Genomic DNA, 14,561 nt, shown 5'->3' on the forward strand with positions numbered 1-14,561 from the left:
TCTAACCTTTAGCTATAAATGAAGAATGTCTGTTAAGTTAGTAAACTAAAAAACGACCCTTAAAATAAAGCGTGAAATAATAACCTAAAAACGTTGTATTTAAAGGCAACCTCATAGGAGGCTGTGTGGCTCGGTGGTCAAAGAAACGGGATTGTAGTAACCAGCTCTCCGGTTTAAATCCCAGCTCAGCCGCTAACTCACTGTGTGACCCTGAACAAGACGTTTAGACTCCTTGTGCTCCCTCTTTCGTGTGAGGCTTGCAAGTGATCTACAACTGATGCACACCTAGTCTTTTATCTTAAAAGCACTATGTGATAGTGGTCCACTATGAAAAGGGCTATATAAGAAATAAAGATGTCTTCCTGTATGTGTAATAGGATACCGCTTTGACATACCATAATACAGACAAGTTCCAGCATTTTTTTTTTAATTTATTTGTATTATTATTTATATAATGTTTTATTGACATATAATAATACAAAAGGAAGCATAACAACGGATACAAAAAGTATGTTTACATTGGGATTTAATCGATGAAACAAATACAGTTTTTATGCGTTCTGTATTTTATATACCCTAGAACATTATCAATACAATACTCTCCGAGTGGGGCAATTTAAGTGTTCACATTAATAAAATGAAAGTAATATTTAAATATAAACGGTATATTGCATTGTTCTCACAAAAATAAAGAAAATGTCCAATATAATTCCAAAGACTTTGTGATAAAATAGTTTTTAAATATTCAGTTAATACATTCGTTATTATTAAAGTGGTTTGATAAGTTTAAGTGCTGATATTTGTATTTAGTGTTCATCTTATTATATTTAGTACCAATGCACTACGCAGTGAATTTACTTTTCTGAAAACATCCAATTCGTCACATTGTGAAACTAATAAAGTATGTATTTATTTATTGCGCGAATAGTTTTGTGTAAAATGGGCTCTTGTTTGGAATCTTTAATAAATGTTCAGACTACCCCTGTTGAATTTTAAACAAAAGAACATTTTTGCAGTGAAAACTATTTATTAAAATAATGATAGCATGGAAATGCATTCAAACCCTGACTGAATTTCTGGTACATTCTCCTCTATACAACCCATCATGTCAACACCCTAGTTTGTTTGTTTGTTTGTTTATTTATTTATTTATTTATTCATTCAGTCAACGCAAGCGTCTATGGGAAATGTTTTCATTTGTGTGCTCTCGGTCAACTGAGTTCATGTAAACTACAAATCCCAGGATAATCAGATGAGAGTGACATCATCATAACAACAAGGCGTGTGGCGTGTTAGGAACGGGAAGAACTGTAGCTTGAGTTTTTGCTGAAACAACCGTAAAGGTATTTTACAAAAAAATCCTATACCGTAGCAATTTTGTTATAGATGTTGCTGTATAATTAACAATAGGATATTTAAAGCTGGTTGTCTCATCGACCATCTCAGAATTTAGCGTGGGCTAGTTATTTGTGTCTGTTTACAGCATGAAAACACACTGCATATTTTGTTTATCTAATTTGTATTGTAATAGCATTGGTCATAGCATTCATTACTCGTGAGGCACAACCACTAGTATATATTGTGGATGAACGAAGCGTCGTTTTGCTATTAAATCGCGAAGGTCCTGACACCAGGTAGTTTATAGTTAGTGTGTTTATCTACGTTATGCGCAAGATTAGGGAACACGTGTTGAGTTTTTTGTTTTGTAAATAGATATAGCCCGAGTTGTCTTGTCAGCTTCTTAATGGTGGCAGTTTGTGGGTATAAAACACAGACCCGACACATGTTTTTCTTTCTTTTTTCACATTAATATTATTTGCACTTTCTCTAAACTCAAGATATATATATATATATATATATATATATATATATATATATATATATATATATATATAGAGAGAGAGAGAGAGAGAGAGAGAGAGAGAGAGAGAGAGAGAGAGAGGAAATAAAAACGGAATGTGATTTTGATAATTGATATTCCATAACTGGCAGTTACCGATTCCAATACACATTTTTTCTCATTATTACTAATACAATTGTAAACCATCACTTGAAATTATAAATTCACACATGAAATGTATTTATGCTTTAAACTAGACACATCACACCAGCCATGGGTGGGGTAAATTAGAATTACAGCAGAATTGTTTGCTGCAGTTGCAGTGCTATGTTGTTGAATTACAATTAGTTACAATTAGAACATAAGAACATAAGAAAGTTTACAAACGAGAGGAGGCCATTTGGCCCATCTTGCTGGTTTGGTTGTTAGTAGCTTATTGATCCCAGACTCTCATCAAGCAGCTTCTTGAAGGATCCCAGGGTGTCAGCTTCAACAATATTACTGGGGAGTTGATTCCAGACCCTCACAATTCTCTGTGTAGAAAAGTGCCTCCTATTTTCTGTTCTGAATGCTCCTTTGTCTAATCTCCATTTGTGACCCCTGGTCCTTGTTTCTTTTTTCAGGCTGAAAAAGTCCCTTGGGTCGACACTGTCAATACCTTTTAGAATTTTGAATGCTTGAATTAGGTCACCGCGTAGTCTTCTTTATTCAAGACTGAACAGATTCAGTCTTGAACATGCTTCAGTAATTTCAATTATAATTACAATTACACAAACAAGTTACATAAATAGCTACACACTTTAACATGTTTACTCTGTTTATTCTACCAAGCCATAATCACAGGTACATATACAGAAAAAATACTGTATAACGTTTTTTAAAACAAATGGGATCACTAAAAGTGGTTGAAAGTATTTGCCAGATTCTGAGTACATATTATCCTGTGTAAAAATGTCATCCTGTGTTGATCATCCTGTTAGCTTCACTTTTTTCTTAAAACTGTGTTTAGAATTATTATTATTATTATTATTATTATTATTATTATTATTATTATTATTATTATTATTGTATTATTAGAAGGCTCAAGGTGTCCCCCTAGAAAGTTTTCCCCGCATAGTAAATGTATAGAATTTGGTGAAATATAAATGTAGCACTTTTTCGTAGCAAACATTAAAGGTTTAGATTAGGAGGTAAGAAGCTAATTTAGAAAACAGTTTCTTAACAACCCCCTTTGCATTTCTACAAATGTGGTCATTTAGGGCATTTGATGTAGAAATTGACAGTTTATTTTCTCTTTCTAGAAGTATTATTTTGTCAAGGATGGCCTATGTCAAGAGTGGCTGGCTTCTTCGTCAAAGTAAGTTACAAGTAAATAAACAGATTTTTGTTCAGAAGCTATTTATACTCTAAATGAAATTAATGCCTTGGGTCATTCCATCTTAGTTGACCTAATTTTGGGTATTTCCTTCATATGTGGTTGATGATACATGCTGCACACCGAGGGGGCCTGTAAATAGGTGCTGAAATGCACATTTTGATGATTTGCATCCTATTTTTTTTCTCCTGGACAAATACAATTTTAAAAGTTGTTTTAAAGATATTTCAACAAAAAACATTGAATTCACATAAAGCAGGGGTGTCCAACCCTGGTCCCAGAGACACAATCAAGCAGGTTTTATATTAACCCTTAAATCATCAATTTCTGAAGAATGCAAGACAGGAGTGGTCAACTCTGATCCACAAGCTCTGGAGTGTTCAGGTTTTTGTTCCAAAGTATCTCTAAATTACTTAATTGAACAAAATACTACATAAATTGAAACAGTACTCCTTAACTAGTCGAAATTAAATTGTTCCAAGTCTTTAGAAATTGTTGATTTTGTATGCGCTTCAAAATGCTTGAAATGAAATAACAAATGTATAATATAAATGGCAGTCACTTAACCCAAAGACAGAAATAATAATTATATAGTACTCGCAGGCCCAGATGTTGTGTTGTTATTTGGAAATATTTGTTTCTTACCACAGGTACTATTCTAAGGAGATGGAAAAAGAACTGGTTTGACCTGTGGTCTGATGGTCGTTTGGTTTTCTATGATGACCAGCATCGTCGGGACATGGAGGATAAGATATACTTGAAAGTGGACTGCATCAACATCCGCTCTGGGGACATGTGCCGAGGTGAACAGTTATGGTTGGAGAGCTCAATGCGTAGATTTGATTATTTTGCCCCCAAAGACTAAAACAAGGAAAAGAGACTTGCAAAGATGTGTAAAACATATTTCTTTATTATTAGGCCTCCCCATGAAAGAAGCTTGAATGAATGTGCAAACTTGCCACTGATACTACAGCTTCTAGTATCTCATAAACCATTTCAGCTGTTAACTTCATATTTTCAGTGTTATGAAAACTGCTGTTAAATCTAACAGTGCCCTTCGCTGTGATCAGATGGCTGCAAAATTGGGCAACATTATCTGTTTCACTGCCACATTGCTTTACCTGTGGCTGTATTAATGGTGCAGATCTTTTTCACATATCCAGTGTACTTCAAGATAAGTGGAGTAATTACCATTATCATTCAGTAATGGACTTCGCAGTTTAATGAATGCAGCAGGGAAGTTTTGATGTGTGTATAATTTAGTATACAATTCAACATTGTTGTGCACCGGAACTTTCAGTATTTATTTGACTGGATTGTGCGTGGATGCAGCTGAATATGTAACACCTGTCTGTGTTGACAAATGAAATGTCTGAGCAGTGGTTTTCTGTCCCCAGATTTCCATCCTCCAGAGGGAAAGGGGAGGGATTGTTTACTGCAGGTGGTGTGCAGAATCGGGAGGACCATCAACCTCTGTGCTGAAAGTGCGGACGATGCTTTGTAAGTCCTCTACATGATGTAGGGTTATAGAACTGAAAGGCAGTTTACATGCGGTGAGTGGCGATATACCCCATCCACAGACCCTACTTCATTATTAATCAGGCTTGTAGTCGAGTCCTCAAACCTGGAGTCCGAGTCTGTGTCCTGAATATCGAGTCCGAGACCCTGTCATTTGAATCCAAGTCAGAGTCGAGTGTCCTTGACTTCGAGTCTCGAGTCCGAGTCCTTGAAACAAACTCAAATCGATTTTCATTAAACTAGTGGTAATAGTTGGGGAACAGTTTACCTAACAGACTTTGTCTGATATCCCTCAGGAAAAATGCACAAGATTAGATTATTCTGTTTGCATGCCTTTTTCAACTTGTCTGTCACTGTCGTCTTTTCTTTTGGAATTAAAATACTGTTTGAATGTACCTGAAGTTTATAGCTAAGCTTCATGTTCAAGTTTATGGATGTTGTTTTTCACTTTGATAGAAGCCGTGATCTGGACTATAGAACGGTGTAGTGTTAGAAAGTGGTACATTGTCAGAATGTAGTATGTGTACCAAACTTGACTGGTGTAATGCAGAAACTGGTAGTAGGTTTTGGTACAGGTGCAATCAATTGTGATTTGATGGGTGTTTTCCAATTGTTAAAATGAGGTACATTTACAATTAATTGCAAACTTATACTGGAAACAGACAATCAATTTCTCTAAAAAGAAAAAAAAAACAGTTCACAAGAAGTCCACTGCAAAGTAAAAAAAAAATGTATAAGACCCAATGTAATGCATATGGTAAATATTCATATACTATTTTCATAACGATGGAAAGTATGATAAATTACATTAAAAAAACACGAAAACAGCATAACATTCCAGATTAGAAATGCGCTTCCCTGCTTTTTTAGCCGAAGTTGTTTAGGCATGTACGAGCAAGCGCAGTGCGCTGAGCACCACTTTTTATCACATACCTGGACAGTACACAGGTAACAAATTAAAGTAACTTTCACCTCTGACTATAACATCTACTTTGACTTCAATTCACCCATCTGATTTAGACATTGCCGGAAATGTATGTGTGTGTGTGTGTGTGTGTGTGTGTGTGTGTGTGTGTGATTATATATATATATATATATATATATATATATATATATATATATATATATATATATATATATATATATATATATCTACACACACACACACACACACAGTGCCTTGCAAAAGTATTCAGACCCCTGACCAATTCTCTCATATTACTGAATTACAAATGGTACATTGAAATTTCGTTCTGTTCGATATTTTACTTTAAAACACATAAACTCAAAATTAATTATTGTAAGGTGACATTGGCTTTATGTTGGGAACTATTTTTAAGAAAAATAAAAAACTGAAATATCTTGCTTGCATAAGTATTCAACCCCCACACATTAATATTTGGTAGAACCACCTTTCGCTGCAATAACATTCTTCCTTCAATTGTAACAAGATGCCCAGTCCCTGCTGATGAGAAGCATCCCCACAGCATGATGCTGCCACCACCATACTTCACTGTAGGGATGGTGTGTCTTGAGGCATGAGCAGTGTTAGGTTTGCACCACACATAGCACTTTGAGTTTTGGCTAAAAAGCTCTATCTTGGTCTCATGTGACCACAAAACCTTTTCCCACATCGCAGCTGGGTCACTCTCATGGTTTCTGGCAAACTCCAGACGTGCTTTTAGATGGTACTTTTTGAGTAACAGCTTCTTTCTTGCCACCCTACAATAAAGGCCAGTGTTATGCAGACTGGTGCACCATTACTCCACCATGGTTGACTGGTGCACCATTACTCCACTCCCAGCTACTGAACTCTGTAGCTCCTTCAAAGTGATTGTTGGCCTCTCTGTGGCTTCTCTCACAAGTCTCCTTCTTGTTTGAGCGCTGAGTTTTGAGGGACGGCCTTTTCTTGGCAGTACCTGGGTAGTGTAATGCAGCTTCTACTTCCTGATTATGATCCAACTGTGCTCACTGGGATATCCAAACACTTGGATATTATTTTGTACCCTTTCCCTAATCTATGCATTTGTATTACTTTATCTCTAACTTCTATAGAATGCTCTTTGGTCTTCATTTTCCTTCAGATTCACAGCCTCACCAATGATCCTTCAACAGTGGGGTTTTTATCCAGAAAATATGACAGCAACTTTAATGGTTCACAGTTGGAGACCAATGGTAAGGTAATTGTGTCCTCGTTAGGGCAATTTCTTTCATCGGTGCAAACTGGGAGCTTCCACAGCACAGGGGTTGAATACTTATGCAAGCAAGATATTTCAGTTTTTTATTTTTCTTAAAAATATTTCCCAACATAAAACCAATGTCACCTTACAATAATTGATTCTGAGTTTCAGTGTTTAAAAATAAAATATCAAACAGAACGAAATTTCAATGTACCATTTGTAATTCGGTAATATGAGAGAATTGGTCAGGGGTCTGAATACTTTTGCAAGGCACTGTATGTATGTATGTATATATATATATATATATATATATATATATATATATATATATATATATATATATATATATATATATATATATATATATATAATTACACACACACTGTGTTCTTAAATAGTAAATTTAGTATTTTTTTTATTATTTTTGCAAAACAGAAAGCCTTTGTTTCACTTTCATTGCATTTGCACTTTTTAAGTTTGTAATACAATGATGCATTTATGAGATTGTGCTTCAATTAATTTGATTTCAGATAATGTATTTATCTTATATTTATGTATTCCCCCTTTGTGTAGGTTCATAATAGAATAAAAAATTTCACACAGACAGATTTTTAGGTTGACGCAACACAGCGTATTGTATTTCAAATGTTGTTTTTTTTTGGGGATTCATAATAAATTATTTCCATTTTGGTATATTAAGTGGTATGAAGTTATTCTGTCATTCTTTTTTTTTGCTATCAGTCAGTCCTTCTTTCATATCAGTCTGATATATCTGCCTGTTTAACAGTAGGCAATTTTCTATTTGAGACTTTAGTGTCGTTGCTTGCAAACAGTGATGGCGCGTGCTGGGATTAGCAGCAAAGAGCAGAATATTTAATCACGCAACGATTTTCTGATATGAATTAGAAGCTCTAAAAGTGATTATAACTTATGATTATTCTTTTTTCATTATTTTTTGTTTTCAGAATTATTAAGATGACCAATGTTCTATTGAACAGATATAGTAGATTTCAGAGATTCAGGGAGCTCATCAAAATCCAATTACTGCATTCTTGAAAAATACGGATTAGAAATGTATTTCTACAGAACATGGTTTAAAGTAGTAAAGAGAAAGGCTTGTTAAAAGCCAAATTATTGCTTGTTTACCATGCTGACATTATCTATTTCTTATAAAACTTAATGCAAAAAAAAAAAAAAGTCTGCGATAGTTGCAGTTGGGTTTGTGTGGGGGTGTGTTTACAACCAGTTGGATTTGTGTGGGGGGGTGTGTCAGGATGGTCACAGGGCGCAGGTGCGTGGTGATATCACGGTAGGAAATACAAAACCGCAAACAGGACGGGTGAAAGGATGAAGGCACTTGCCAGTTAATTGTAAAAATAAAAAGGTTGTACAAAAACACAGGACACGGCACTTTATGTCAGAATAAAAAGACAAACAAAACGGACTAACATTAAACAGACAAACAAACAAGTGGACAAACACAAACAAGTACCGCACTGGTGCTTCCAGCGCGCAATAGCAATTGTTATTTTATATTTTATATTTGTAAATGAACTCTCCTCTCTCTCTCTCACCCGTTCTCCACCCTCAAACACACAACTCTGAGTGAGTGACAACATGTTTCTTTAATGCAGTTGTACCGAGACTCGCTCGCTAATCAGTCAATTCAGTTGGAGTCTCGGTACAACTGCATGTGAATTTATTTAGTGCAACTCTCTGTGCTCACATATTATTACATTTTACCTGCTCGTGAAGTGCTGTGCAATCCTCGTGCCTAAGTACAAATATACATTTTAAACACTAGTGCTCGTAACTCGTATTATATCCTGTGTACCAACTACAATACACTAACATACATACAACATATAACACAAAAATATGCACAGGGGCAGGGCACACTGCCACAGGGTGTTTATGCTGCATCCTAACTCGCTTCCAGTTTCTTATTCTTACTATGATTGGCTGCAAAGACAACAGGGCTAACCAGTGACTGGATAACGTTTTGTTGTTTCCTAGTAATTGTAATATTATTTGTCTAACAGAAAATAAAAAAGGACTTGTTAATATCGCCAAGTCACAGAGCCCGAATGTTCAAGTCCGAGTCACACAAGGGCGAGTCTGAGTCTTTTGAGGCCGTGACTCGAGTACAAGTCGGGGAAAAGGCTGATGAAGCTAATATTAGTAAGTGGCTGCGGTAGGTGTCGGATTGTGATGTCTACTGGAATTCCAAGAGAGGCTTCAGGTACGAAGTTAAGGTCAACCGTACCAATGTTGAGCATGGTAAAAAAAAATGAAAATGGTCCAATTTATGCCATGAATTGGGTTTCTCATCAGGCAAACCCCTTATCTGAACGATCTGTAGTATAGCAGAACAGAATGGTGCCCGACAATGCTGAGGAACATGTTTCTTTGAATAGCTATCTATTGAATTCAGTTAGGTTTGTGGTGATATACAGTTGATCCTTTTACCTTCCTGGTTAATATTTTAATCCCAACCCCAGTTGGTGGTAGTGTCGGGAAAGTTATTTGTCAGCAGTCTCTCTGACGTACAGATCTATTTTGGTAATCTTCGAAACAGTAGCAACCATGTATCCTTATAAAATGTGATGGACAAAGAACACAGAAACTCTGTCAGCATGCTGTGTCTCGAGTGACCCTGGTTTGATTCTCCATGCTTGTATAGCATCTGAAAATATTTATGTATTTTTTAAAATCACCCAAAAAGGTTAGTAAAAAACACTAAAGGGTTAAGTGTATTTCTTTTGCTCCTTTTATACACTCCCTGATGGCATTCAATTAGGATAAACAAACACTTTCTATGAGTGGGCTTTTGTTAAGTGTACTCAAATATTTTGGATGGGGGTTCATGTGTGTATGAAAAAGAGAAACAGATGCTGCCTCAAAGTGATGCTTTGTGTTTCTATTGCAGGGCTTGGAAGATGGCTCTTCAGGATTCAAGAGTAAACATGGTGAGTAAATGTTCCCGTGGAGCAGTGTGTTTGCCTTTCTTTATCATGTTCATTTTCACCACAGAAGAGCCCCCTTTAGACCATTTAAAAGGCTTGGCACTAAATTAATCTGAGACATGCTATTAATTTCCTGCACATTGTATCACCAATGCTGCACTTATTTGCATACATGGGAATATATATTGAACATACTGTAGCCTACAAGGAAATAAACTTTTTTTAGAATATTTCCTACTAGTACTACAGAGCACTGAAGATCATTAACACAGAGTTTTCTCCCCCAGAGAACTGACATAATTTGAGTGAATGTCAAGAATGATTTATTATATCCCACAGTTTATAAAGATAGTCGTGGTGCCTACATCACCAAACAAAACTCTCAGTCAAATGGAATAAGACTGGAATTTTTCACCTTTACACTTCTTTTAAGGGTACCAGAATTCAAGCCATGGCTACAATTTGCATAGATTGATGGTCTGATATTACTGTGCAGCCATCTGAAGACATCTCTTATTGCAAATATTATTAGAACTCTGTCAGTGCAGCCCTTTACCCAGGGGTCTCTAAATAGTATTGCATTTCAAGAGAGGTATTATGTAAATAGAGACCACACAGGCATCTCAATTACTGCACCATTTGATTTAAGACCTAAGAATTGAACCTATTTTTTTTCTGATTTCAGAAGCATGGAATTTAAACACGGATAAAATGTTATGGGCTGTTTTATTAGTATCAAATATCAGTTATTTAAACTATTGTTTTCTTTGTGTAATCATTAACACTGATATTTCTTCTTTTTAAAGAACATGTGATATTTCTACTTTGGTTGAAGCAGGGGGACAGGTTTAGCCATGATTCTGAGGGCTGTGTTGTAGATGCAGGGATTCTCTAATCTTTTGAAGTTTAAAAGTCACCAGAATGTAATGACAGAAAATGATAACCAAACAACAAGAAAAATACATTAGTTAAGATAACTGCTATTCCATAGCATTCCCAGTCGCACTTTAATTTAATAATGCTGCAGCCAAAAAGTGGTCATTTGATAAATAAGCTGGTGCAAACTTTGTGATAAAGTGCTCAACCAAAATCTGATCACACTTTAAATATTTTTTACCCTATAAACATAAGTAGACAATAACTAGGTGGGTAAAATTTCTATTGTAATATCTTTTTGTTTTCTTTACAGACATCGAATGGCTCTCCTGAAGGATTCACCGAATCCACTTTTGCCTCTGCTCCACCCCCCTACACTGAGTATGCAGCACCCGTTCAACAGGTAACCCACTCAGTCTGAATACAACAGCGAGGGCTAACATACAAACTGAACGACAGACTTGTAAGTCTTCCTACTTGCTTGTATTTCCAGGTTTACAACTATGACCCTCGTGGAGCCTATGGGCCAATGCCACCTCCGGGCTCTCAAGTTTATGCATCAAATGGACAGCCTTATGCAGTGGCCTACCAGTATCCATACCAAGGTACAGTATTTATTGGAAACAATGTTATATAAACAGGTTCCGCCTGGATGCTTTTTAGGCAGTTCTGAGAAAATGTGTATGTCTTCACTTTTGCTGGGCACTCTGTAATAGTGGTGTAAAAGATGGCAAATTGATAACTGCTTGAGAGTCTTATCTACGCAAACCACATTGCCAGTTCCAAACGGAACAGCTCAACAGAGCCTCACTGGGCTGTTTACAAATGGTAATACTCTTGTGTCGACACTGTATAATCGGCTAGAACTACAGCAACTGAATGCATGGTATAAAGCTAAAGATGTGAATTGGCCTTAAACACTTTCTTTCAAAAGACATACACATGTGAATGTTGTATTTTAATTTTGAATGTGTGGTTTGATTTTTTAGGGTATTACCCGCCACCAGGAGTGAACCAGGTGATTGTTCGAGAGCGATACCGTAATGACACTGGAGACATCGCGATGGGCATGCTGGCCGGGGCAGCAACAGGCATGGCACTTGGATCACTCTTCTGGGTTTTTTAAATATCACAGTCCGGACGCAGTGGCTTTAAATTATAGAGGCATTGTTCTTGTGATGTAGAAGTGAGTTCCTTCGTCTGTGCTAGCACACTTATCAAAGCCTTTAATGTGAAAAACACTGTCACACTTTCTGACTAGTTTGTGACACACTCCTTTTCACTCCGATTCTGTGAATGTACTTACAAGAAGTTAATAAGTAGTTAATACAAATGGAAAAATAATGGTTTGTTTAGTTGACTTTTAATATTATATTACTGTCTGCATTTCTTTTTGCATGCCATTAACCCACATTTTGTGTTTCTTTACAAGATTGTTTTCCTTCATTTAAAAAAAAAAATAAATAAATAAATAAAAAATATAAAAATTAAAAAATATTATTTTCAAATCTACATGCTTAAAGATGGTCTTCTGAAGTTTGTTTTAGTTCTTTTTCCCAAGACATTCAAAAGTGCAGGGATATTTATTTTCCTTTTTGTGTGTTGATTTTTAGTAATCTCTGTATTTGTAATTAATGTATCTAGGTTGTTTTGGTACTGTTTGTGTGTGTTCTACTAATTTACCAGAAAACTTGGAGACATCACCCAAAGAACTTAATCTTTAAAACAGCTGCAGTATTGTTTCTTGCAACTAAATAATACAATTTTTTTAACTTGTTTATTAGTCTGGTGTGAGATGTAGCAAAGACTGCCATAACACGTTGCACCATTTAATGAGGTAAAATCTAAATCAGTTTGTTCAAGTCTTAGGTTTGTTTGTGTCGTTTAGTGTTACTTTTGTCCTTTTTGTTGTTTTTGTATCAGCTGTCGGGGGGGCGGGGGGGTGGGGGATTCTTTTACCCTGTTGGTCAGGTTTTCAGTTCAACGTGTTCCTCTGTTTTGAAAAGGGAATTCAGACAGACCCATTAGATGTTACAGCATTTATCTGTAACACTGTTTTCCCTGCTGATTTTGGTTATCTTTTGTTTTCTTTAATATTACGTTCCCTTCCATATAAAACTGTGTTTTTGTGCTTGAATGTTGACTTTTACAGCATTTCAAAATTGAATTGTCGCTTGATTTTTACTTCTATAGACTTGGAACTCTCCACAGTATAAAAATAGATTGGTCTGCGTGAAGTTTCTTTCATTTATTTTTTGTTAGGGGAAACAAGTGCCCCCAAATAATTCTAGTACCATAGCCATACCCAAATGTAAAATAAGGACAAGAAATTAGTAGTCAGTTAGTGTATACTGAAAGGATTTTCATTCAGTTAAAAGTGGAGTATATTTTAAAACATAACAGTAACAGTGGTTCACAACTGGATAGGATAGTCTTCCAGGAATAGAGAGTAGATAGTATTGGCAACACTGTTCAGGATAAAAAGAGTTATGAAGAAGCCTAAAACTATACTGATGACCCGTCAAAATGTTATATGAAATGGTTTGTTGGTTTAATAAATTTATAAATAAATGTAGCATTTTTCACATTAAAATTTTGAAAAAAGATGTGTGTATTTTTGTGCCCAACTTGCATGTTTCATTTATTTATTTTAATTTATCTTTTTTTAAAGTATCACTTTGGATAGATCAGTTGAGATCAACATTTTCATACTATTACATTTCTTACATATTTAACTGTTCTATTATGTATTTTCTTTATTGCTGTTTCTGATTACATCCTTACAACATTTAAAGAGTAAGTAGCGGGGTGCCGGAAAATATAGCGTTCTACATTCCCACGTATTGCTACAACATAACAAGTGCTCTGGTTTTTTGTTCTGTACCATTTCCTGGATCATTATTGCTGTGTTACCTGTTTCACAACGTGGGCAACATCCTTCCATTTACACTTACATCAGTGTACTAGAGCAGACATTTTAGAAAGAGCTTTGAAACAGATTTTAAAGTTATAAGTGTAAAAAGTTGTCAAGATGTTAATGAAAATAATAATTGCAGGTACATTATTTTGAACAGTTGTAACAACACGTGGGGACGTGCAACGGTATATTTTTCGGAACCCCGCTACTCACTCTTTAACATCTCATGCCATTTTTCATCCTGAGGAACTGCTTCTGAAAAGACACTCTGCACTGTGTTTTTATATAGAGATGTTCAATGAATACAACATTGCAGAGGGGGCAGCTACAGTATTACAGTTATACACCCCTAGCAGTAACCCTTCTCAAATCTCAGTTCAGAGATTCAGCTTTTCAGAAGCAGCCCCCATTTAAACTATATCGATGGAATATATATTTTTTATGATTTATTTAGGATTCCTATTAAGTGAAGAAACATGTAGTTCATTCAAACTCTTGCTTAGGCAGTTTTTTTTTTTTTTTTTTTTAACAAAAAAATGAGATAATGAAACCCCCACGATTTAAAGGAAATTCAGTTAAAATCTGTATCCGTTGGAATGCTTGTAAGCAAGAAGATAATGATTGATTTGTGGAAATGGTATGCTTTCAATGTGCTGATTACTTGTAACAACTTTTTAAAATGTTCTAAACGTGTAATGCATTTGTGTCGCCAATAAAGAAAATAATTAAAATGTAACAATTTTTTGTCTTGGTTTCGGTGAGGTGGCGGAGCATTTTAATGCATGTCTCTAGAAAACTAAGGACAGCATGGGATAGTTTGGTAGGACAGCATGTTTAAAGGGGTCGGGATAGTTTGGAGGGACAGCACGTTTAAAGGGGTCGGGATAGT

General features: G+C 35.6%; 1 protein-coding gene across 1 annotated transcript; it reads left to right on the forward strand.

Annotated features, from left to right (window-relative positions):
* The first annotated feature begins 1,246 nt into the window (after positions 1-1,246).
* On the forward strand, positions 1,247-13,246 carry LOC121327046 (pleckstrin homology domain-containing family B member 2-like). The gene is made up of 8 exons (XM_041270827.1): positions 1,247-1,343; positions 3,142-3,197; positions 3,866-4,018; positions 4,613-4,715; positions 9,843-9,882; positions 11,069-11,158; positions 11,249-11,360; positions 11,745-13,246. Exons 2-8 carry the CDS (start codon positions 3,161-3,163, stop codon positions 11,879-11,881), a joined length of 672 nt encoding a protein of 223 aa, XP_041126761.1. The 5' UTR covers positions 1,247-1,343; positions 3,142-3,160; the 3' UTR covers positions 11,882-13,246.
* The last annotated feature ends 1,315 nt before the right edge of the window (positions 13,247-14,561 follow it).

Source organism: Polyodon spathula, chromosome 14 (genome assembly GCF_017654505.1).
Source record: "Polyodon spathula isolate WHYD16114869_AA chromosome 14, ASM1765450v1, whole genome shotgun sequence".
Taxonomy (NCBI): domain Eukaryota; kingdom Metazoa; phylum Chordata; class Actinopteri; order Acipenseriformes; family Polyodontidae; genus Polyodon; species Polyodon spathula.